Here is a 22,703-nt window from a genome sequence, read left to right as displayed (position 1 = left end):
TTCTTAAAATAGTTTTTAATATTCTACAACAAAGATAAAAAATTTTAAAGATGGAATGAAATGAAAAAGCTCTTATTTTAAAAGGCATCAAAGTCACTAACAGTGAGTTTTTAAATTTCTTTTTTTAGAAGATTACCCAAGTTATCTTGCTAAAAATACATTTTTTTAAACAGAAGTGAAAAAATGACAGGTACCAATATTACTGTGTTGGATAATTTCTTTTATAATATAGAAAAGAACACTTTCTCTACAATAGTTCTAAAGTCACAAAAAGGCTTGTGGAAAAGGGAGCTGCCTGATTGAAATTTTTTTTTTTTTTTTTTTTAAAAGAAACAAACCCAAACACAACCGCAAACCAACAGAAACTGAATTCACGGCCCTCATTTCAACAGCTTCTCCTTCTGCCTTGACCCACCCTCCTCCCAATACACCTCCCTCCCTCCCGACCCACCCTGTCCCCACCCCAACCAGGAAGCAATGACAGCGCCGAAGAGTAGGCAGAGGGCAGCACAGTGCACGTTCTACACAGAGGACTGGGAACTGGAACAGTATATACAGAGAAACTGGGTCCTACACAGCCTTGCACATGCTCAGAATCGATAGCGGTAAGATGTGGAATTCTGCCTTTTTCTACCTAACACGTTTAATTGAGAAAGTCAATTAAAGTGTATAAAAAAACCCAACAAACCTGTGCATTTGAAAAAATTTAATGCCTAATTCGTACTTCAAAAATTTATCTATATAAAATGTACAAATAAAGGAGAGAATTTAATGCTTACAGATATTTCTTTAAGCAGCACTTCCCCCTTTTGGATATTTGACTGCACATACCAAGTGGTATAATAGTCTCCATCTTCTAATGATGGAACGTATATATGTGCATATATATATATATATATATATATATACATATACATATACATATATATATATATATATACGCATATATATATATATATATATATCTTTTTACCTATCCCTGGAGCAAGTAACAAGAAGAGAATGGGCGAACTGGCTGCACAAGAGAAAAGAGAATGAAGCTGGGAGCAACACAGGAGCCTGCTAAAACCCTGCTGTCCAGATTTGCCCTACTATGCTGGTGGTTGGTTTAATCCCTCTTCTCTTCAGCCACTCACAGGAGAGGGGCTGGCGCACTCTGATTCACAGGGGAGGAACTCAGGACCTCAAAAGACAAAGGAAAACTAGAGGTATGTATCACCGAAGGAGCTATAAAACTCACACCACGATCTCCCTCACGACACACATTCTGCGTCATCTCTTCCAACACAAAGTAAACAGTGTCAAAGGTTAGTCAGGTATTTCTCAAATCATTGACATGTACAGTCATCCACCAACCCTTTACGTGAGAACGTAAGAGGCTAATCACTGGGGACTGCTGTTTGAGTTTAATCAGAGTCAAAGGCTCAAGAATCAAGACCCTTGGCATCTCAAAGTACATACTAGAAACAAGAGGCTGCGCGGAATATGTGCGTATGGCTGATTCACCAGGTGGTAAAAAACAAGAGGTTAACTGCCTCTTTTTGATTGTTAACTGACCATCTATTCCTCCAAGGCTGGATTAGGACTGCAAACAGCTTTCCTCTGAGATTCCGCTGTTAACTGAGACTTACAGTATTTTTGTGTCTCTGAGCGCTGAGTGGGAGTAGTTAAAAAAAAATTATATTACACTTGATTTAAGAAAAACAAACATTTCAATGAAGTTCACTTATAGAAACATTCTTGGGGAAAGGTTTCAAGAGGTGTGTGTGTGCGTGCGTGCGTGTGTGTGTAGGGAGTGGAGGGGATTTTAATAGGAGAAGCATTTTCCTGCCTCACTTTATTAATAATAATAATAATATTAACAATAATAATAAGTTTAAGGAGCTTGGGTTGTTCTCCATGTCCCCGTCCGAGTCTCCCGTAAGTGCCTCCTGCTGGAATGAAGTAGGGAATGAAAGGCTGGGTGTGGAGGAAAGGGTCTGGCTAACCCTCGAGATGTATATATAACATTTAAAAATGACAACATTGGGAGCTGCAAACACTGAGGGGAAACATACATCTTAAAATAAAATAAAGATAATTCACTCTTACACAAAGTCTGTCCATGTGGTGTGTAAAGAAAGTAAGGCTCTTTTTACTTATGAAAAGATTTTTGTGCATGTTTCCCCGTCCCCAAATCCATTTTTTGATGAGTTCTATTGTAAAATGTTCGAGATTGTGAAGAAAACCAAAACCCAGAACAAAATGAACCCCCCAAAAAAGAGAAGACCAGGTTTTCTAAAAAATAAAATAAACCAAAGAAAAATTCCTCTAAATCTACAGCAATATTTTAACTGGAAAAAAGGTCCATTTTTCTCTGGTTTGTCAGTATAAAAGGTTCCTTTATTTATATATATTTAAGTTTTTAACTGCAAGTTCGTCTTGCTCATCTTCTCATGTAAGGTCCGTTGAGTGACTGCTTGGGCACGCCAGCAGCGTTCATGTAGCTGTGATGGGAGGGGCCCGTGTACATCATGTTTCCATGAGGGTTTGGCTGCATAGGCTGCTGGGTATAGGCCTGGCTCCCCATCATCCCCATCTGCATCTGCATAGGATACTGTGCTGTCTGGTTCATGTAGGCAGGGTTACTATGGTAACTGCTGTTCATCATGGGCTGCGTCATCCGATAGCTGTTCATGGCGTTCAAGGTGTTCATATTCATGGAATTGACATTATAGGCAGGGGTTGGCATCAAATTAACCCCCATGTTCATGCCACGCTGAACAGCCAACGCACGAGGGCCAGCCTGCATGGCGACCGCAGGTGGGCTGCGGCCATACAGCTGCTGCTGGTGAGCTGCCGCGGAGGGCAGGGGCGCGGACTTGGAGCGGATGGAGATGTGCCCCTTGACTGGCATCTGCCCTTGCAGCCTCTGAGTGTGGGGGATGCCAATGTTGGTGGCAGACATGTTGCACTGCAGCAGAGGGGACGTGAGGTTCATGGTAGTGGAGGCCAAGTTCGGGGGCGGCGTCATGGTGGCTTGTGCTTGAGGCGTCCCAGCCAAGGGGTGCGACGGAGCCAGCTGAGCCAGTCCCGTGTTGGACAGAGAAACACTGGTTGCATAGGAAGTCACAGCAGGAGAATGGCTATAAGGCATGGCATGAGGGTCCATAATGGTGTTGGTCAGCTGCTGCAACTTGGCTAGACTGAAGGTGGCTGACGGCTGGGAGTAGCTGCCGGCCCCAAAGTCCCCAGGGATCCTCTCGTAGATGCTGATGTTCCCCGTGCTTCCAGATTCTGGGATCTCCATGATCATGGGCGCTGGGGTAAAACTGCTGTTCATGCTGCACTGGGACAGTGGGGGCTGCTGCTGCTGCTGCTGCTGCTGCTGCTGCTGCTGCGGGCGTTGGGGGCGCCGTTCGCCCCGGGTAAGTCTGGGCCTCAAAGGGGCAGTGACAGGGCCAGAGGTCGTGGCCGGGCACCACGGCTTCACTCAGTTCTCTCTTCCTCCAGGCGTCCGCGGCTCAGAGGCGGAGGGCCGACTCCGCGAGAAACTTTTCTCGGGCTATGATAGCTCGGTGAGGCCGGCGCGGGAGGTGGGAGACCGCGTCGGGGTCAGCATTGGTCTCAGCCTATCGCAATTAATCAGCCTGGTGAGGGCGCACGCGGGGAGTTGAGGTCTGGCCCACTAGCCGGCTGGGGGGCGTGGCTTTAGGCAGGGCGGAACCCAGGGACTACTGGGGGCGGGGTCCGGGGCGAGGCCAGGCTGGGTGACTGACGGGCCGTTAGTAGAGATCGGGTCGAAATCGGACCAATGGACAAGCTGTGGGCGTGGCTGCTGGACGGGCCTGGATTGAGCCGGGCAGGATGATGAACGGGCCTGTGGGCGGATCTCAAATTGGAGCTGGGGCCGATGGACAGGCCGGAGAGCGGACCTTGAGGCGGGGTCACAGGCTGGGGCGGACCTTGGTGCCGGGGCCGGTGGCGGGGCGGGCGGCGCTTGCGGGGGCGGCTGGGGCGCCGGTGGCTGCTGGGTGCTGGGAGGCCGCTCCACTGCGCAGCTCTGAGGGGACTTGATGCTGCAGGTGGCGGCGGCGGGCGGGACGCTGCTCTGCGGCATCAGGCTGCAGCTGCCGCCCACGCCGGCCATCTGCTGGGTGACCACGCAGCTGTTCTGGGTGAGGCTGCTGGAGGACGACAGGCCGCTGTAGGAGCAGCTGCTCTGGGAGGAGCTGTTCCCGCAGATGCTGCCGCCCATAGTGGAGTCGTAACTGCTGGGGTTCTCATAGTTCTCCGTGGTGCTCTCGATGCTGCCCAGGTCGCTGAAGCCGCTGTCCACCACCTGCTGGGAGTGGTCCGATACAGAAGGCACATCCATCATGGGGCTGGTCTCCATGTTCTGCATAGACGGTGCGGACAGGGATCCTTGCTCCGGGCTGATCTGGGTGTAGCCCCCTTCGAGGGCAGGCACGCTGGGACTGCCGACCGAGCGCACCGACTGGCTGGGGTGGGACTGGACAGAAGACAGCGGGCTGTTGTGCTCCGAGGCGTGGCAGTCCTCCACCAGGGGCAGCTGCGGGTCCTCGTCTGCCTGGGTGTAGCTCTGCAGGGTCTGGCAGGCCGCCAGGGTCTCCTCGCAGTCCTGGTAGGCGCCCTCATGCTCGCTGCTCTCCTCCTGAGTCAAAGACTGCACGGCCTGCACGGTTTCCAGATCCAGGTCACTGTGAGGGATGTCCGCCTCCTCTTTCAGCTGCAGCAGCTCGTCTTTAGAGTGGGGGTCCTCCTCGTGGTCGTCCTCAGAGCCCGGCATGTGCTCCGAGACCACGGACGCTTCGTGGGAAGTCTGCTCTTCTTCGGAATCCGGCTCTGTCTCCTCCTTGTCTTTTGCGTGCTCCCGACTGCCGTGCACATCAGGATCTAAAAAAGACTCCTGGCCACCGTGCTCCTCCTTGACGTCGCCCCCAGCCAGCTGCTCCCCCGGGCCCTTCTTCTCTGTGGACTCCAGGTGGCCGTCGTCCTCATCATCCGCGTCGCGGTCTTCGCTCTGCTGGGTCTCCGCAGCGGCGGCGTCCTCCTCCTCCTCCTCCTCCTCACGTGCACACTGGCCCAGCTCCTGCGGCCCCTCTTCCGACGGCTGCTGCCCCACAGGGGCGTGGGGCTCCTCCTCCTCCTCGCCCACCTCGGGCCCCTTGGCTCCGGTCTCGGGGCTGCAACTGTCCGCCGGAGAGGCCGCCCTGACGTCACTGCTGGTGGTGTCCTCCTCCTCCTCCCCTTCCTCCCCCTCCTCCCCCTCCTCCGCTTCCAGGGGCAGCTCCTCCCCTTCCTTCCTTTCCTCCCTTAAAGGCAAGTCTTCTCGTGGTCCAACAGCTTCCTGGTTCTCTTGAACTTGGGGTTCACGTCCAGGCTCAGGAAGGGGGACAACAGGCTCAACAACGCATTCTCGAGTAGAAATGGCTGCCAGCTCCCGATTCAGTTTAAGTCCCGGCCTGCGACCAGGTCTTTTCTTCCAGTGGACTGGTTTGCGGCTCTTGCCCTTGGGCCATCCCTTCTTCTTTTTCATGGGCGTGGACGTATCTGGCTCAAGTGGAGAATCCTTCACATCACATTTTCTCAAAAGAGATACTGGCTTTAGGATAGGAGTGTCTGCACAGGAGGGATAAAAAATAAAAACAGATTACAGGGTCTTGTATTTTTTAGTGCCTCTTTCTGAGACCATACGTACAACAGAAATGATTTTAATAATCATCCTGAACTCCTATCTTCACTTTCAAGTTAAGGATCTAAAGGAGACACCCATTCCATGATATCCTCTAAAGTCACACAGTGAACCGGCAGAACAACGATCCTGGCCCACCCACTAGGTTCAGATTTATCATCACCAACTGCATGGCTTTGGAGAGTTACTCTTAATATTCAGTTTCACCATCTTTAAAATGAAAATAAGCTTTATAAGGATGCAAATACTAAATAGTTCCTACAGCTACTTTAGACAAGCTGTCTTTATTGTGTAAATTACACATCAGCTCATTTCTCCTTCTTTCCCCCCACCACTGTTTGCAATTTATATTATTACTCTGGTTTTCTTAGTTTCTACAATATCATTACTTCAGGTAATATCAAGCCAATTACTCCAGGCCATGTTTGAGCAACCCTACACCAACAGTTCCCAGCCAATGCTGTGTTTGTATAGGAAGAGCTGCAAGGCATGTACCCGGACAAATACTGACCTGAAGCAAAAGTTAATGTACCAATGACAACGGTTTATCAGAAGTAAATTTGACTATTAGTATTATTTTCTCCCCATTGATTTTTTCTATTTCTAAAAACTATAAATATGCACAGCATAAAATTTACCATTTTAACATTTTTAGGTGTACAGTTTGGTGTGGTATTAAGTACATCCACATTTCCCATTAATTTTTAAAGAGAAGACCAGCAAATCCTATTTTTTAATAGGATTGAGGGGGAGGGGCACTGGTGGGACTGAAAAGGTAGTTAGCAGTAACAACCTGAAAATAAACAAAGGAAATGTCTACATTAGAGAAAAATTTGTCCAACAGGAACTTATAGGATACTATTTTAATCTATGATGATCCAAGACAGAATTTTACTAAAGTGCCACATGTTTTACAAAATAAATTTTTAGCTTCCTAGTTATACATCTCAAAATATAACAGAATAAAATTCTGGAAAATCATGCACGATAAAGCAAAAAACTTAAGTCATTACTATATTAAAAGTATTTATTATACAAAAGTATGAGACTGAAGAATATGCAAGTTGTCTACTAGATTTGAAATTGAGTCAGTTTATTTTTAAAAGGAGAATAAAAGCCCAACTGGTTAGTACATAAAAGCTACAGGTTTATGTACCAAGCATGGACAACAAGATTCCTACAAATTCGCCCAGCAAAGCAAAGCAGCTCAATCTGACCCCAGCAAGGCAAGCCCTGCAGACGGAAGCAGCACGACACATGGGCAGAAACTTTAGGCTAGACGTGAACAGCTAGTTTGGGACCCAAGTCCCAAACTAAGCCCATTTTTTTCCATCTCTAAAAAGGAAATGACAACAAGTCTAATCGGTGGATTTTTAGCTATGCCATAGAATTTAACTTATTTTGAGGTACTGTTACCATTTTTATCAGAAATTTAACCACTTGTTGAGTAAGACATATTAGAGATTTATGATTCAGGAACAGATCTGAAGCAAGTCCAATTTACATGAATCTGACCTTATTTGAGAACAACTTCTAAGCACTTAGTCATTTAACAATATTTACTGAGTGCCTATTTTAAGCACTCAGCATACACAATTAGCAAAACAGGCCAGGTCTATAGACTGCACATTCCAGTAAAGGGTTATTAATTAAATATCTTCCTGATGCTAAGTCTAAGATACCCATTGACTAAAGATTCAGATAATGGCCGAGAAAGGAGCAGGCAAAAGAACAATTTCCTAACAGCAAGATATTTTCTGCAGAGGCAAAAACAGGTCTTGAGTTGAAGGGGGAACTACGAAAAAGCACTTTTATAAAAGGACAGAAAACTAAGTGAGAAAATGAGGATGAGTACACTTGATACAACTCTTCAGAGGCTGCAAGTCATTCTGCACTTGCCCAGTGGGTCGTGTCTGCCTTTCAGCCCTCTCTGTTGGAGGTCTGCCACTATCACTGCTGTATCTTTCACAACAAGAAAACCACAGTAAGCAACAGCTCTGCAAAACATACCATCAGCATCATCTGAATCTTCGTCTTCATCTCTGTCTTTAGACTTCCTCTTAGAAGCGGGTCGACACCTGAGAACGTCCTGTGAGGACAAGTGACGGAAGTACCCTTGAGAGAAGAGCTCGTTCTCATCCTCTTCCTCTTCCTCCTGGTCAATCTCAAACGTGGGTTCTAATCTTGGCATCGGCCTCTCGGAGTCAGAGTCTTCAAAAGGCTCGTCTAAGACCTCCGTGGTCTCAGAAATGGTTTCTGTGACCACACTGCTATTGTGGTGTTTGCGCTTTCGGACTCGCCTTCTTCGGTGAAGAATTGGTTTCTATTTAAAAGAGAAAGGAGCATTTTATTTACAGTAATGAATGCTATCACTTCCATTAGTAACATGATTAATAGTTTTTAAACCTGCTAGAATTAGCACATACAAAATGAATAGGCCGTTTGCCAAAAGACATTTTGAATATTATTTCAAAATACTATAGTAAAAGATAAAAAATACTATAGTAAGATACTATACATACATAAAGTGCCACAGATACAAAGTATCACTGAATACAACTTTGTAAAAGAATAGACAGGCATGCCTAGAGAGCAGATATTAACATTCCCTTACTAACAGTTCAGTCAAATTTAGCACCCTAGGGAAGCTGCCTATTTCAGAAATGACATAGTGGCTAGTCCCTTAACTTTTCTTTTCCTCAAAAGAAAAAAAGAAATAAAACACTCTTCGTCTCACAGCTCCACTGTGCAGGTCAGCAGAACCATCAGGAAGGCAGTACACCATTTTCATAGGTTATCCACAAAGAGTTACAGTGGAGCCTGGGAAAGGGTACAGGTCTCCTTGGTGTCCGTGAGCATTCAGAAGTAAAATAACTCTGTTATTGGGACCTGGAACATTAGGCACAATTTTGTACTAGGGTTGATCTAACACCTTGAATCACATGAAAGATATCACAAAATAATACTGTATCACCAAAACTGATCTAATTCATTCTAGAGAGGCCAGAGAATTTACAGAACTTGCTTTAAGGTCATATCCCGTCAGTAGAGAAATGGCTGTAAAACAGTTTCTGACTCCTAGTCAAGTGAATCTCTTCAAAAACTTGAAAAGTATCCTGTACATGATCTCACTGCCTGTTATAGTATTCTCTTTTTACACAGGCAAACAGCACAATTTTATTTTATAAAAAGGCAATATAAGCCTAGGATGGCAAAGATATATTCTTCATGGTCACATAACGAACAGCAGGTTAATCATTTTTTCTTCATGTCAAATTTACTAGTTTTCTAGTTGAGAACACAATTTTCAAACTAGGTTAAACATGGACTTGCTCTGAGGAGAAATGGCTGATCATAGGACTGGGGCATGAAATACACAAGATGAACCTGGAACACGTTGTAGAACCAGAATGTAATGAAGTGCTCAAAACAGAACAAACCAAAAACACTTCACAATGTTGAGTGTATGTATGTTGAAGAGACACAGGAGCAAAACTGAAAGAGTTCCTCATGGCCAAGGTTGGAACAATTTGAGCAACAAATTAGTAAGATGGTAGAACTGGATTATAACTTGAAGTATAAAGTAAATATCTATGAGTCCATACTGATATAAATAAATGCTTGAATCAAGAAATAGATGGGGAAAAATGGATAAATTCCCCAAACAGAATTCCAAATAATTAACACAATATTCTGCTCTTAGGGAGTAGAGCGTAACTCCCTGTATCTTAAGTGTGGGCTGTAGGCAGTAAACTTCCTTCCAAAGAACACAGTATGGAAAAGAGTTTGAAAAAAGGAGTAACTTTACAGTAGAGAAACCTGACCAACCTGATACCTGGAGCCAGGCGACCGGGGTTAACGTGAACGTGAACAGTGAGAAGTCACACTGACAGCAAATACCCTTGTATTTGGTAATCGGTACGGACTGACGGCAGATACCCTTTTATGATGTGATGAGAATGGCACTTTACCTCTGGGGCCTTCTTCCCCAAAACCCATCACCCCATTTTACTATCATAAGGGGCATTCTACAAAATGTAGCCAGTACTCCTCAAACCTAGCAAGGCCTTCAAAAACAAGTAGTCTGAGATACTGTCAACAACAAGAAGGGGGCCTAAAGAGACAAGACGACTAAACGTAAGGTGGTGTGCTGGGGCAGGAGAGGACATTAGGGAAAACAGAGGAAAGCTGAATGAAGTATGGACTCTAGCTAAAAATGCATCAGTACTGGTTCACTGTGACAAATGTACCATACCAAGGTAAAAGGTTAATAATAGGGGAAACTGGGGAATATAGGAACTCTTTGTACTTTCTTTGCAATAAATTTGTACATCTAAAACTGTTCTAAAATGGAAAGCTCATTCTTTAATAAACAGCTCTATCTTCTTTTTTTTTTTAAGGTTCTGCTAAGGAAAAGAATGATTTTATTGCTCTGGATGAAAGCTGTCACCTCATTAGCACAGAATGGCTCATCCAGAGCTGACACACTTCAGTCTGGCTGGTCTGCAGCAATGTTTAAAGTTCACCCCATAGCCTGGGAGATTTCTGGTATACAGATTAACAGAATTCACTGTCATCATCACACAGCGTTTACTAACAATCTGGCTATCATTTCAACCTTTGCAAGATGATGAAATATAGTTTAGAAAATACTTTTAAAACAAAGTTAAGTCAAACCACTGGAGGGTTGGAGAGGAGAGCGAGAAGGGAGGAAAGACAGGAGAGACAGTACCACCTGGGGTGAGAAGAATGGCTTCACTCCGAGCATCGCAATGCAGGGCACCCTTACGCCCACTTTCCATCGAACTGTGTAGTGGCTTCCTCTCCTTTTCTAATAGAAACATTTCTAATCTGTACGTTTTGTTTGTGTTTGGTCACACTACGTGGCACGCGGGATTTTAGTTCCCCAACCACGGATCAAACCGGTGCCCCCTGCGGTGGAAGCGCAGCGTCTTAACCACTGGACCACCAGGGAAGTCCCCATACATTTTTTTTAAATCCCTGAAAAGTCATACTTTGAAATCAAACTAGCAAGCTGAAAACAGTTTGCCAGCCCTTAAATAAGTTTATAACTTCTAAGTGAACTCCCACGAACCAAAGAAGTCATGTGCACATTTCAAATGTTCACTGTGAACATCACATGCTGCAACATACTGAGGCTTGAAGCTGAAAGGCTAACACACTATGGGTTAACTCCAGGACAGCACAGAGACGGGCCCCACCTTCCGCTTCAGCGTGGGCTTGGTGAGGACCGGGGGCGAGCTGGACCGCGGGCTCTCGGGCTCCCCCTCCTCCTCACTGCTCTCGCTGCAGCCCCGCAGGAGGGCCCTGTCCCCATCGCTGTAGCGACCTTCACTGTAGCGACGGGGCAGCCTGTCGTGGCTTTCTGGCAGCCCACACTTCAGAGGCTCGGGGCTTTTCTTGAGCGGTCCTCGCCAGAGCTCGAGCCCCTCACTCGGTCTTCTTTTGGGACCGTCTGGCTTCGCGTCCTGGCTCGGCTGCTCCTGCGAGGCTGCCGACTGCTCCTGGCCTTCCGTGTACTGTTCTTGGCAGGTTTCTGATTTTTCCTCACAGTCTCCATACTGCTCCGGAGGAGCTGATGTCTCTTCCAAAAGCAGTTTTGAATCCTCATCACCAAAGCGCTCCTGGGCTTTTCTGTTCTTCCTCCTCCAGCGGCCTCTCCGAGATGGCTGATTATTGGCAGGAAGACTGTCTCGGGGAAGGACCTGTTTGTTCAGACGCGTAGAACTGGCTGGTGCTGTAACTTCTGGTTTCTTTTCACTTTCTACTGAAGAATAAGAATCTTGTTCTTTGTTCTCACGAGATGCAGACTTCCCCACCTGATGTTAGAAAATAAAACCATGGTGGTTAATTTTCAGTCTTATTTGGTTATATCTCCTATTCTGACCTTTTAAATACTGAGATAAAAAATGAAAACAGAGCTTTAAAGAGAAAGTTATTATTTAATGGCTAACAAATATCTCTTATGTGTTAGGCACTGTTTTAAATGCTATATGGGTATAATTCACACCAATTACATTAAGTATTATTATTATTATATCCCCATTTTACAAATGACGTTAACTGAGGCACAAAAAAATGTAAGTAACTTGCCCCAGGTCATGCAATGGCACATGAAGAAGCTGGGATATAAACCCAGACAGTCTGACCCAAGAGTCAGTGCTCTTAACTGCTATACAATACCATATTCAAGAAACAAAGTGAATATTATTATTCTTATAATCTAGTAAACGTTAAATGAGATAGTTTATGAAATTTCTCAGAAACAAATTTATAAACAGAAGAGACAGACTCTGGGGCATGGGTAAGAGAAAGAGGATGCTCAAAAAATGAAAGAAAATTTCTGTAATTATTTTGACTTATTTTATTCTGAATATTTTATTTTGAAAATTACACTAAACAGGGGCATGAAACTTTGTTTATCAAAGGAGGACACAGATTTTTAAAGGATGAAAAGCACTGCTTTAAAAAAAAGAACAGGGGCTTCCCTGGTGGCGCAGTGGTTGAGAGTCCGCCTGCTGACGCAGGGGACACGGGTTCGTGCCCTGGTCCGGGAAGATCCCACATGCCGCGGAGCGGCTGGGCCCGTGAGCCGTGGCCGCTGAGCCTGCGCGTCTGGAGCCTGCGCTCCGCAACTGGAGGGGCCACAACAGTGAGAGGCCCGCGTACCGCGAAAAAAAAAATGAAATAAATTTTAAAATAAATAAATAAAAGAACAGAGACAAGTACTCATGAAGACAAATACTGAAAATGATGTAATGGAGTACAGTCCCTCATTAACCCTTTAATGGCTAGAGACACTGAACTATTTGGTGCTCTATTAGAAAACATGCATCTGTTTATTTCCTTAATGTTTTAAGGAAAATGCATCTTCATTTTATTTTAAACATTGGTCAGATTTAGATTCAATTCAGATTCCTCAATTCCTATACAGCTTCAAATTTAGCTGCTTATTGGCACTGTGATAAGAAATATTTACTCATAAGTAACAAATTATAACAAATTTGAAGGTTTCCTAATGATACAAGGCTTAAAAATATAGAAAGAAGTAAACAAAGCCCAGTCTTCCTGAAATTTCTATCACTGAAATAAACTCAGAAATTCTAATGTGAATTTATGGTGTTGGTTTAAGATATCATTATAGGTACATCACAAACACTCATGAAAACCAAAATATGCTCTTGTATCATCAACAACAGGGACCATTCGTGCCCTTACACTCGGCTCTAATTCTCCTTCCTGGCTCTGAGGCTCTTCCTGTTCTCCCTCCTCCTCCTCCTCCTCCTCCTCCTCCTCTTCCTCCTCCTCCTCTTCCTCCTCCTCTTCCTCCTCCTCTGATACGACGGAATTGGAGACTATGACAGGAGTCCAGCGCAAACACTCTGGATCTACATCCACGGGCCGCAGATTCAGCTGAAGCTTTGCCATGTGATCTTGGATCAGTTTTTCCCGGCGGATAATCACAAATCTGAAACCAGAGAAAAGTTTATAGCAATCAACGATGCACAAGGAGTACCAAACAATGAATATGGAGCTACACCCTCAGAAAGCCCTGGAGATAAAAATGCTTCACAAAAAGCCTGCCTGGGAAGACACCACCACTGAGATGGCTCAGAATATGAACTGGACAAACACTTCACACTCAACTAGAGTGAGGGATGAGGTTGTTTCAGCCACTTCCCATTCTTATACTTCCCACCTCTGAAACTTCTGCTACTCTCCTGTACTCTTTTACTCTCCATCTTTCCAGCCCAAATGCCTCCTTTCTTTGTGACCTTTTCTCAACACACTAGAAAAGGGTAAGCTGTCTTTCCTTTGACCTGTATTTCTTTTGTCCCATTTGGATGGAAATGAATCAAGGGTGTATTTTATTTGACACTATTTCTACAGTTGTTACTTCTTGTACTGTGAAGGAGCTCCCAATAAATAAAATAAAAGATTCAGTAGCTTAGGTACAAAAGTTAGAAGAAGGAAGACCAGAAAAAAAGTTGTAAAAAAAAATATGGTCAATAGTATAAAATACAGAAAGGAAAATGATGTCTCAGTACAAGTACACCATTTGTATTAGTTTATGTCCTTTAATTGGTAATTTGGCTGTCCGATCCAAAACCTTCTACCTAATTATCTTTCAAAGGTTATACAAAGGGATGTGATACTCACTGGTCACTCCGGAAGTCCAGCATTCGCAGGTGGTGGAGTGTGGAAGTAATGTCTTGAGGGCAGATTCCAGTCAACTTACTTAACTTCTTAATGCTGATTTGCTTGTCGTTTTGGTGATAAAGGCACTCCAATATTACACTTTTCCAATAAGCCATGTAGGAAAGACGACCTAGATCGGATAACGGTTTCTCTGGAGACCCTGCTTGGCCTTCACGCTTTGATAACAAATAACCTAAAGAAACCCCCAAATCACAAATATGTCAGAGATCCTAAAAGAGGGCAATTTACAAAAATAACAAGCCCCTCTTCCACAATCAATCCAAGTATCAAACGCTATAATTTCAAAGGTAAATTCCTTCAAGAAAAAGAACAAAATTACAAAATCACTTGAAAACAAATTTGCAGGAAGTTTACATAATTTGTACACACCGAACATTAAGTCAGTATTACTTTGTCTACAGCTAGTATAAATCACACTGTTAGAATATTCAAACTGCTAAAAACCAGGACTTCACATTAATAGGCAAGAATGCTTTTTATTCAATGTACAAGGAGGGGAAACCACCCTTGCATGTTTTATTTAGACCGCTAGATGGCAACAGATCTACACGAACTGCACAATACAAAAGAATGCCTTTAATTTTTACATAACCCTATCTATGAAGATTGCAGTTCTTCTGTGAGTGATTTAGATGACGATTTCTCACTTCAACCAAAGCTCTCCTCACAATTACCTATCACCCTAATTTCTGGTGAACAAGAATGTCAGTGTGCGAGTGTCACTGTGAGTGGTGGTATTACTTTGTCCTCTTGTCCAGTGCGTGAGTCTCAAGAACAGGAAAAGAAAGGCATAAATTCTAAGGGAAATCAGTCTAAGAATGGTAATGTGGGAAAATACATTACATTAAAATAATGTTTTATAATAAAAACAAATACTGTAATCATACAATTATTTGTATATCTCAAAAAATGACTAATAAATGCATAATAAAATATCTTCCCCTGACTTTGCTACTTAATGGCATACATGTCCAATCGTGAGTCCTATTTCAAAACAGTATACTGATATTAAAGTATACTTTACACTGATATTAAAGGAAATAATCTGAGTTTTACCCTCTACTATTAGTCGGAAAAAAAACCACCAAGAAAATGTAAAAAATAACCAATGGCACATATTTCCAGTAAAATATAGTCAGGAACACAGTCTAAGGCCAAGTAGAATAAGCTTCATTGGTCTGCATGAGAATTAATACTAGTGACGTAATCATCTGATATTTAGAAGAATTTCCTGTATCAAAATCCTTAGTTTAACCATTACTTCTTTAAATATTATTTAAATGTTATTAGTTATTTAAATATTATTCCTTTAAATATTATTTTTAGCAATTTTCTGAGGGAAAATATGCCCTCGAATACCACTATTTTATAATCAGTATAAAATTTACCTCAAACATACATTTACTTTCTAAGCAAGATTATCAATGTATAAAACAAAATGCAGGGCTTCCCTGGTGGCACAGTGGTTAAGAATCCGCCTGCCATCGCAGGGGACACAGGTTTGAGCCCTGGTCCGGGAAGATCCCACATGCCGCAGAGCAACTAAGCCCATGTGCCACAACTACTGAGCCTGCGCTCTAGAGCCCGTGAGCCACAACTACTGAACCCACGTGCCATGACTACTGAAGCCCATGTGCCTAGAGCCCATGCTCCGCAACAAGAGAAGCCACCGCAATGAGAAGCCTGCGCACGGCAACAAAGAGTAGCCCCCGCTCACTGCAACTAGGAGAAAGCCTGTGCGCAGCAACGAAGACCCAACACTGCCAAAAGTAAATAAATAAATTTATTAAAAAAAACAACAACAACAAATTGCAAGTTCCACAATAACCTTTTTTTAGAACTGTTAGCTTTCAATTTTAACTCAAATTTTTTACTGTATCATTTACTTCTAAAAATTTTAAAGGTGCATAGCATATTTTTAACCACGAGGTAGACAGAGCCTGTAACTAAAAAAACGATGCACACACACATTTTCTCAGATAACTGGGTAATCAAAAGAGGGCAGGTGCTGCACTTCTTTATTAGTACTAATTTAAGTAGTTCTACAGTGGTTTTAATATTGTGGTGAGAATTAACTACATAAAACAGAACTAAGTTCTGTTGTAAATTAATAGCTGCAAATTAAAACTATTTGCTATAGATCACACAGAAGCTCACATCCAATATTAGCTATTTTTGAAATATTCACATGCAACCAAAAGAAAAAAAATGTTCACGGCCTTAGGCTTTAAAGTTCCACTCAGCAGGGCTTCCCTGGTGGCACAGTGGTTGAGAATCTGCCTGCTAATGCAGGGGACACGGGTTCGAGCCCTGGTCTGGGAAGATCCCACATGCCGCGGAGCAACTAGGCTCGTGAGCCACAACTACTGAGCCTGCGCGTCTGGAGCCTGTGCTCCACAACAAGAGACGCCACGACAGTGAGAGGCCCGCGCACCGCGATGAAGAGTGACCCCCGCTTGCCACAACTACAGAAAGCCCTTGCACAGAAACGAAGACCCAACACAGCCAAAAATAAATTAATTAATTAAAGTACCCTTAATTTTAAAGAAAAAAAAAAGTTCCACTCAGCAGTATGACAAAAGATACAAGCAACCAATAAAACATCTACAAGTCTTTAAAAATACACACACACACACACACACACACACACACACTCCACAGGAAGAGACAATGAACAATTATGTTACTATAATCCTTACTGAAATCGATGAGAAACCTGCCATAGCCCTTGCGTTGGTACTGGGGAAGAATCATTATACAGGAAACGTTGTACTTCTGTTGGCAGTGCTTTTCCTGGTGGAGAAAACAAAAGCCAAGTTTTTGGCTGGTAAGACTAAACACTGATGCTAATTTTTAAGAAACAAATACTAATAGTCAAAACCACAGCCCTGGTCCTTTGGGAATAGCAATGCACATCAAGAAAAAAAACACCCCTCTGGGAGGAGAAAGGACACAGTTAAGTCACTGCCATTACCCACAAAGCAACCATACCAGGAGAATAAAAATATAAAATGAAATGACGCCACCCAACACCATGTGCAACTCAAAAACAGTATGTCAATGCCTGAGGTGAACAGAGGAATCTGAGTCCCAAGAGATCTGCAAAGCTACAAATGGTGTGTCAGTGTGGCACCCTAGAAGTGGGATGATTCATCACCAAAGTTTCCTTTATTTCCCTTTTTGGTGCTACATAGGGTGGGAATAAATACACTTTTATAAATCAAGCAATATATTTAAAATTATATTTAACTACTGAAACAGCCTAATAACAGAACTAGGACTTTTCACTTAACTATCTTTATAAACTTAGATTCTACCATGGGCTTGCTTAAATGAAAGTACATCTTTTACATTGTTTGACTACAAAAGAAACTTTTTTTTCTCCCCAAGAGAATGAAAAATTGAAGGAGAGAAAATACCCTTTAATAAAAATGGCTTCCTAAAAATTCTTACTTCTATGACTAAAATGCAAATTAGGAAGAGATTTAAAATGAGAAAGAACTCAGAGAGGTAATGACTCTGTTTATTTCACGAGTTCTATCTATCATCACCACGGGAGTAGAAGTCATGGTAAAGCTTTCCCTCTGGGTAAGCAGCAGTTTATGTTCCCAGCACAGTACAGTCTGTTGAACATTACTAGGCACCAGGCACCTGCTGGTACCAGGTAAGTTTCTCAATGTTCCTTCTGTTTCCCTTTCCAGAAAGCTAGATGGCACCCAGAGGTGCTGCATCCTGTAGTGTCTCCTAGTGAGAACCAGCAAAGATTGTTTCAGATTTCCATATGAATTCAAAAAAAAATTTAAGCTGATATACTTACTTTAGAAAAATAGCCAACAAGGTGGCAGCCCTTGACATCATTCTGGGTTAGTACATAAAAAAGAAATGGCTCCACGTCATAATAGAGTGTTTTGTGGTCAAGAAACAATTTTGCCAAGAGACACAGGTTCTGACAATAAATGGTACTCACATTCCCATCAACCTAGAGGAAAAAAATAGACAAAATGGTCAGCAGGGTGTCTCTCTAGTTCTAGAATAACACACATCAGAAACAAGCACCTGTTGAGTAACCACAGTCCAGCCTAAGAGGAGCTGGCAGCTTTCAGAACAAAATGGACCTGGAAGCTGTCCCTTGAAACGGCAGAGTACAGTGCCTGCTATTTTAAAACAACTAAATATATAAAACACTGCACTTCAACAAAGCATGAACAGTCTAGACAAGGAGGTGATGGCCAGTTTTAAAAATAGCACTTTTTGCTTTTATAACAACACTGACTACAGGAATCCTTCAGATGGCAAGCTGATCCGATGTATTTTCTAAAGTATTTAATTCAACAAAAGATCTAAATGCAACCTCTCTTCTAAAATACATATAAGTAAAGCAAGGTAAAACTATAGTTTAATCTGTGCCAGCAGCTAGAAGCAATGTAATCTGACTGCCATGATGAGATTTCCCCCAAATAAAGCTACTCAAGGGATTATTATATATTGTCAGAAGCACCAAGCAGCTTCCCTAGGCGGCAACCTGGCAAGTGAGGTTATTTCTTGGACTCCGGTTGGCCAAGATCAGGAGGACTAGGCTACACGCTCCCAATACCCCTGTAATTCTTGGCACTGCTGGAGCCAGCTCTTTTATGAAAATGCCAACAATTGCCTACATCAGACCCAAAGACATTGACATTTCAAGACTGCAATTTCTTTAGCAATTTAAGTAATTTATTGTACACCACACCCTTTCCCTCCCCACAAGGTCAAGAGCTCCTCTATTCCTCACCTAAAATAAAGGCTTTGGGAAGATGAAGAAAGTGAGGGATGGAATAGTTCCTGACAATCTGAAATTCTATCATCACAGTAATTAACAGAACTGAGCACATGGCAGGTACTCAATTAATACTTGGCAATTAAACCACAGAACTGAGATCAAGAAATTAAAAACCACTACTAACAACACAGAATCACAGATGTAGCGTAAGTCATACAACCATCATGCAGTTAGGAAATATATTAAGATTTATTCAATATACAGCTATTACACATACCTCTACACAATATTCCTTTAAATAGAGCAGTAGAAATCTTTTCATTTAAGTGTCATATTTCATAGATTCTAAGACACAATCTTATCACATCTAAACGTAAGTAAAATCCATTGGCATTTAATAATCAAATGGAGTTTGATCATAATTAGCAGTACCTTTACCTTCTCAGTGGTACATAAAATAAGATATATTACAACTGATGTCTTTGATTCAGTGAAATACAGAATAGTTTATTCAGAGATCAAGCTTGTGAACTGGGTACCACTTAGATTGGCCTAATTCTGCTTCTCCCTCATACAGCTGAATTACTGACTCAATAGTGAATGAACAACAGTAAAATAACATTTCCAAAAACAAATCCAGTTGTGCAATTAAAGTACAGGTGGCGCTGTATTTGAAATGGGCAGGAAGACAACTACTAAACATCTTCTACTTTACCTCAAAGACAGAAATGTTATTCTTTCTATAAATCTCATTAGCAGGAGGATGGAACCAACCACATTTCTTCATGTGCTGCTGTAGAATAGTTCTACTTTTCATATATTTTAGACAGAATTCACAGAGATACAACTTAGGCAGCCTGTAAAAAATAATTACACAAATAAGAGGGCTTTATATTTTATAAGACTTTAAACTTTCATCACTATTCTTTTTTGATTCTCATTACTACCCAGGTAAAAAGGTAAGGAATGTATCGTTATCCCCATTAACCAAATGAAAAAAAGGAAAAGCAAAAACTAAAGGTAAAACTAAGTTGAATAACAGGATCCAACTAATTAACGGCAAGAAGGCAGGGGTGCGAATCAATTCACCCAATTCAGTGCTCTTCCTATTAGACTAATACTTTGCAGTCTTTTTAAGTTACCCACGGGACAGATATGAAAATCTCACCTTCTCTACTCCTTGATAATCTCCAGTAAGTAAAAAGTAAAGTCTACCTTGAGAACACACCAATAAGTGAAGATTTTGTTACGCTATATATTCTTTTTTCCTTCATTTGATCATTCAGTCATTAATTTCAGAAAATGAACATTTATTGAATACTATCAGGCCCCTGTGCTAGGTACACTAGGTACAGAGTGCTGAGTAAGGTGGACATATAGTAGGTATTACAAAAGCAGATTTTGTGTATCTTTTTAAGTATAAAATTATAATATGTTTCTTTCAAGTTAGGACATACTACACTACCTCCTTCCTTCCACCCCTGAAATTCTGGCTTCCTCTCTAGTTAAATATCACATTAAATCCTGCAACTCAAAAGTCTATTTTTCAAGGTGAAATAAAATTTCAATTTATTCATTCACATATTCTCTGTTATAGTCATATCATTTATATTTATTCAACAGTCTTGCTATTTTAGCCGTAGTTTAACAGGATTTCTTCCTTATAATGTCCCTTTTATGAAGAGCTAGGCAACAAAGTGATGAGATCAGTTCATAAAGTAACAGAAGGAACATAACCTAAACTAAAACCCAGTGGCTTTTATATGTATTTTAGTCTGAACTGAGAAGACCCCCAATGGCTCTCTATTATAAAATATACACCCCATGTATCCTCAGCACAGAGGCTTCCCTGCATCCTGAACTGTGTCCAAAACTGGTAAGCACGCCTTGGTAAGCTAAGATCTGATCCTACAATGAAAACTGCATATGTGAAAATACTGGATGATATGACAAAAAATATAATCCAAATAAAATACGGTATCTTCCCTCATATAAATAAGTACTGATGCTGAAGGAAATTTTTTAAAAACCAAAAAACCTCATTAATTTAGTTGCCATCAGTTTAGATAGCTATGCTTTAAAAAGATTAATCTGGAATTAAAGAAAAAGTAGACTAATGTACAAAAATGTTTGCTTTGTTAACGTGTGAAGACCATAACTATTTTTTCAAGTTCTACTTTAGAAGCAGCTTTTGAAGCATATTTATCTGAAAATATCTAACATTCAACTAAAGCCTTTCCCAGGAGTATTATGGAACAGTAGCTCTGTATACACTTAAGTGTTTCATGCTCAAGTGGGAAAAGGCATGTGATTAATTTTTTCTTCTCCCTTGGAGATTCACAATGTGTATTAATTCCTTCTCTACAATCCCACATCTTATTTTTAAAACTGCCATTCAGCACACTAAAAGCTTCCATGGAACTGCTGTGGTATATAATATTTCTAACTGTCTACAATATGTAACACAAAAATAATATCTAATATTAGTCAAACTCAAACAACCCGAAATTATATCATTAGTACAAAAATAAGCCATTCCAAAATAAAGTACTGAGTGGAACAAATAATGACTGACATTACAAATAAAAGCAGCAGGAGCCAAGAGCATAGAAAAGAAAGGCTTCCTAGGCCACTCTGCTTACTTCCTTTGCATGTTGCCTCAAACTACTCAGAGAAGGAACGACAGCAGGATAAATAGCTTTTTCCTTCTTTACCACCAGAACTAAAAAGAACTCAAAATGAAATGGCCCCAGTTGTATACTTACTTCATCATCTAATGTGGGCACTAATTGTATTAACTGAGTCTCAAAGATGACCCACAACTGCCAGCCTGTCTTCCTGAATATCTTGGATTTTGAACAATTTCTTCTTCAAAGGAAGGTGGAAGAATGAGGTTCTCCCTATAAATGTACTTAATGTCATCCTCCTCCCTGCAACTACTCTACTACTTACCTATTCTTTACCTGTTCTAAATTCTCAATGGGCTATATCTAGAAAAGACAAAAACTCTTTGAAAAGATACATGAACCTCAAAGTTCATAGCAGCACTATTTACAATAGCCCAGACATGCAAGCAACCCAAGTGCACATCAACATAAGATGTGGTACATATACACTCATATACATACAATGGAATATTACTCAGCCATGAAGAACGAACCATTGTCATCTGCAGCAACATGCATGGACCTAGAGAATATCATACTAAGTGAAGTCAGACAGGGAAAGACAAACACTTTATGGTATCACTTATATGTGGAGTCTAAAAACGAATACAAATGAATCTACATACAAAACAGAAACAGATTCACAAACACAGAAAACAATCTTATGGTTACCGAAGGGGAAAGGGAGGGCGGAAGGGATAAATTAGGAGTATGGGATTAACAGATATAAACTATACATAAAATAGATAAGCAACAAGACCTACTGTGTAGCACAAGGAACTATATTCATTATCTTGCAATAACCTATTGATATAATGGAAAATAATCTAATATATATCAAATTATGTATAGAATCACTTTGCTGTACACCTGAAACTAATACAATATTGTAAACCAACTATACTTTAATAAAATAAATTCTCAACGACCAATTTTAACTTGTTACAACATGAAGATAGAGAAGAATCCTTGAGTATGGGTTCAGTGTGACAGCTAAATATTACAAATAAATATTTCCTACAAATGTAAATCTAAAACACCTAAACAAAATTCTGAGCTTTTTGAAATAAGAAAGAGACAGAGAGATGGAGGGATGGAGGGAGGGAGGGAGGGAGGGAAGGAAGAGAAGAGAGGGGGAGGGGGAAGGCAAGGGGGGAGAGGAGGGAGCAGAAGGGAAGAGAGAAAGAACCAGTGACTTTTCCAGGTTACAATAATGACAAATGCCAACTTCAAGCTGTTTACTTGGAATAGCAAGATGTATGGCATTTTATTGATTATTTTTTTTAAAACTTCACTGGGCCTTATTATGTGAAAACTAATAAAACAGAAGCAAGCATAATAT

At 41.7% G+C, this 22,703-nt stretch overlaps 1 protein-coding gene across 1 annotated transcript in view; it reads right to left on the bottom strand.

Moving 5' to 3' along the window:
* Positions 1–2,425: 2,425 nt before the first annotated feature.
* KAT6A (lysine acetyltransferase 6A) overlaps positions 2,426–22,703 on the bottom strand; it is a 106,490-nt gene continuing 86,212 nt past the window's right edge. Inside the window, exons 9-17 of the mRNA XM_007455487.1 lie at positions 19,411–19,552; positions 17,754–17,915; positions 16,636–16,729; positions 13,877–14,108; positions 12,935–13,184; positions 10,918–11,535; positions 7,706–8,018; positions 3,759–5,622; positions 2,426–3,419 (exon numbers count right to left, since the gene is read on the bottom strand). Of these exons, the coding sequence (XP_007455549.1) occupies positions 2,426–3,419; positions 3,759–5,622; positions 7,706–8,018; positions 10,918–11,535; positions 12,935–13,184; positions 13,877–14,108; positions 16,636–16,729; positions 17,754–17,915; positions 19,411–19,552 (4,669 nt within the window). The remainder of the gene's footprint in view (positions 3,420–3,758; positions 5,623–7,705; positions 8,019–10,917; positions 11,536–12,934; positions 13,185–13,876; positions 14,109–16,635; positions 16,730–17,753; positions 17,916–19,410; positions 19,553–22,703) is intronic.

Source organism: Lipotes vexillifer, unplaced genomic scaffold (genome assembly GCF_000442215.2).
Source record: "Lipotes vexillifer unplaced genomic scaffold, Lipotes_vexillifer_v1.1 scaffold414, whole genome shotgun sequence".
Classification (NCBI taxonomy): domain Eukaryota; kingdom Metazoa; phylum Chordata; class Mammalia; order Artiodactyla; family Lipotidae; genus Lipotes; species Lipotes vexillifer.
Note: the sequence above shows the minus strand (reverse complement) of the source record. Positions and strands in the feature narration are given on the sequence as shown.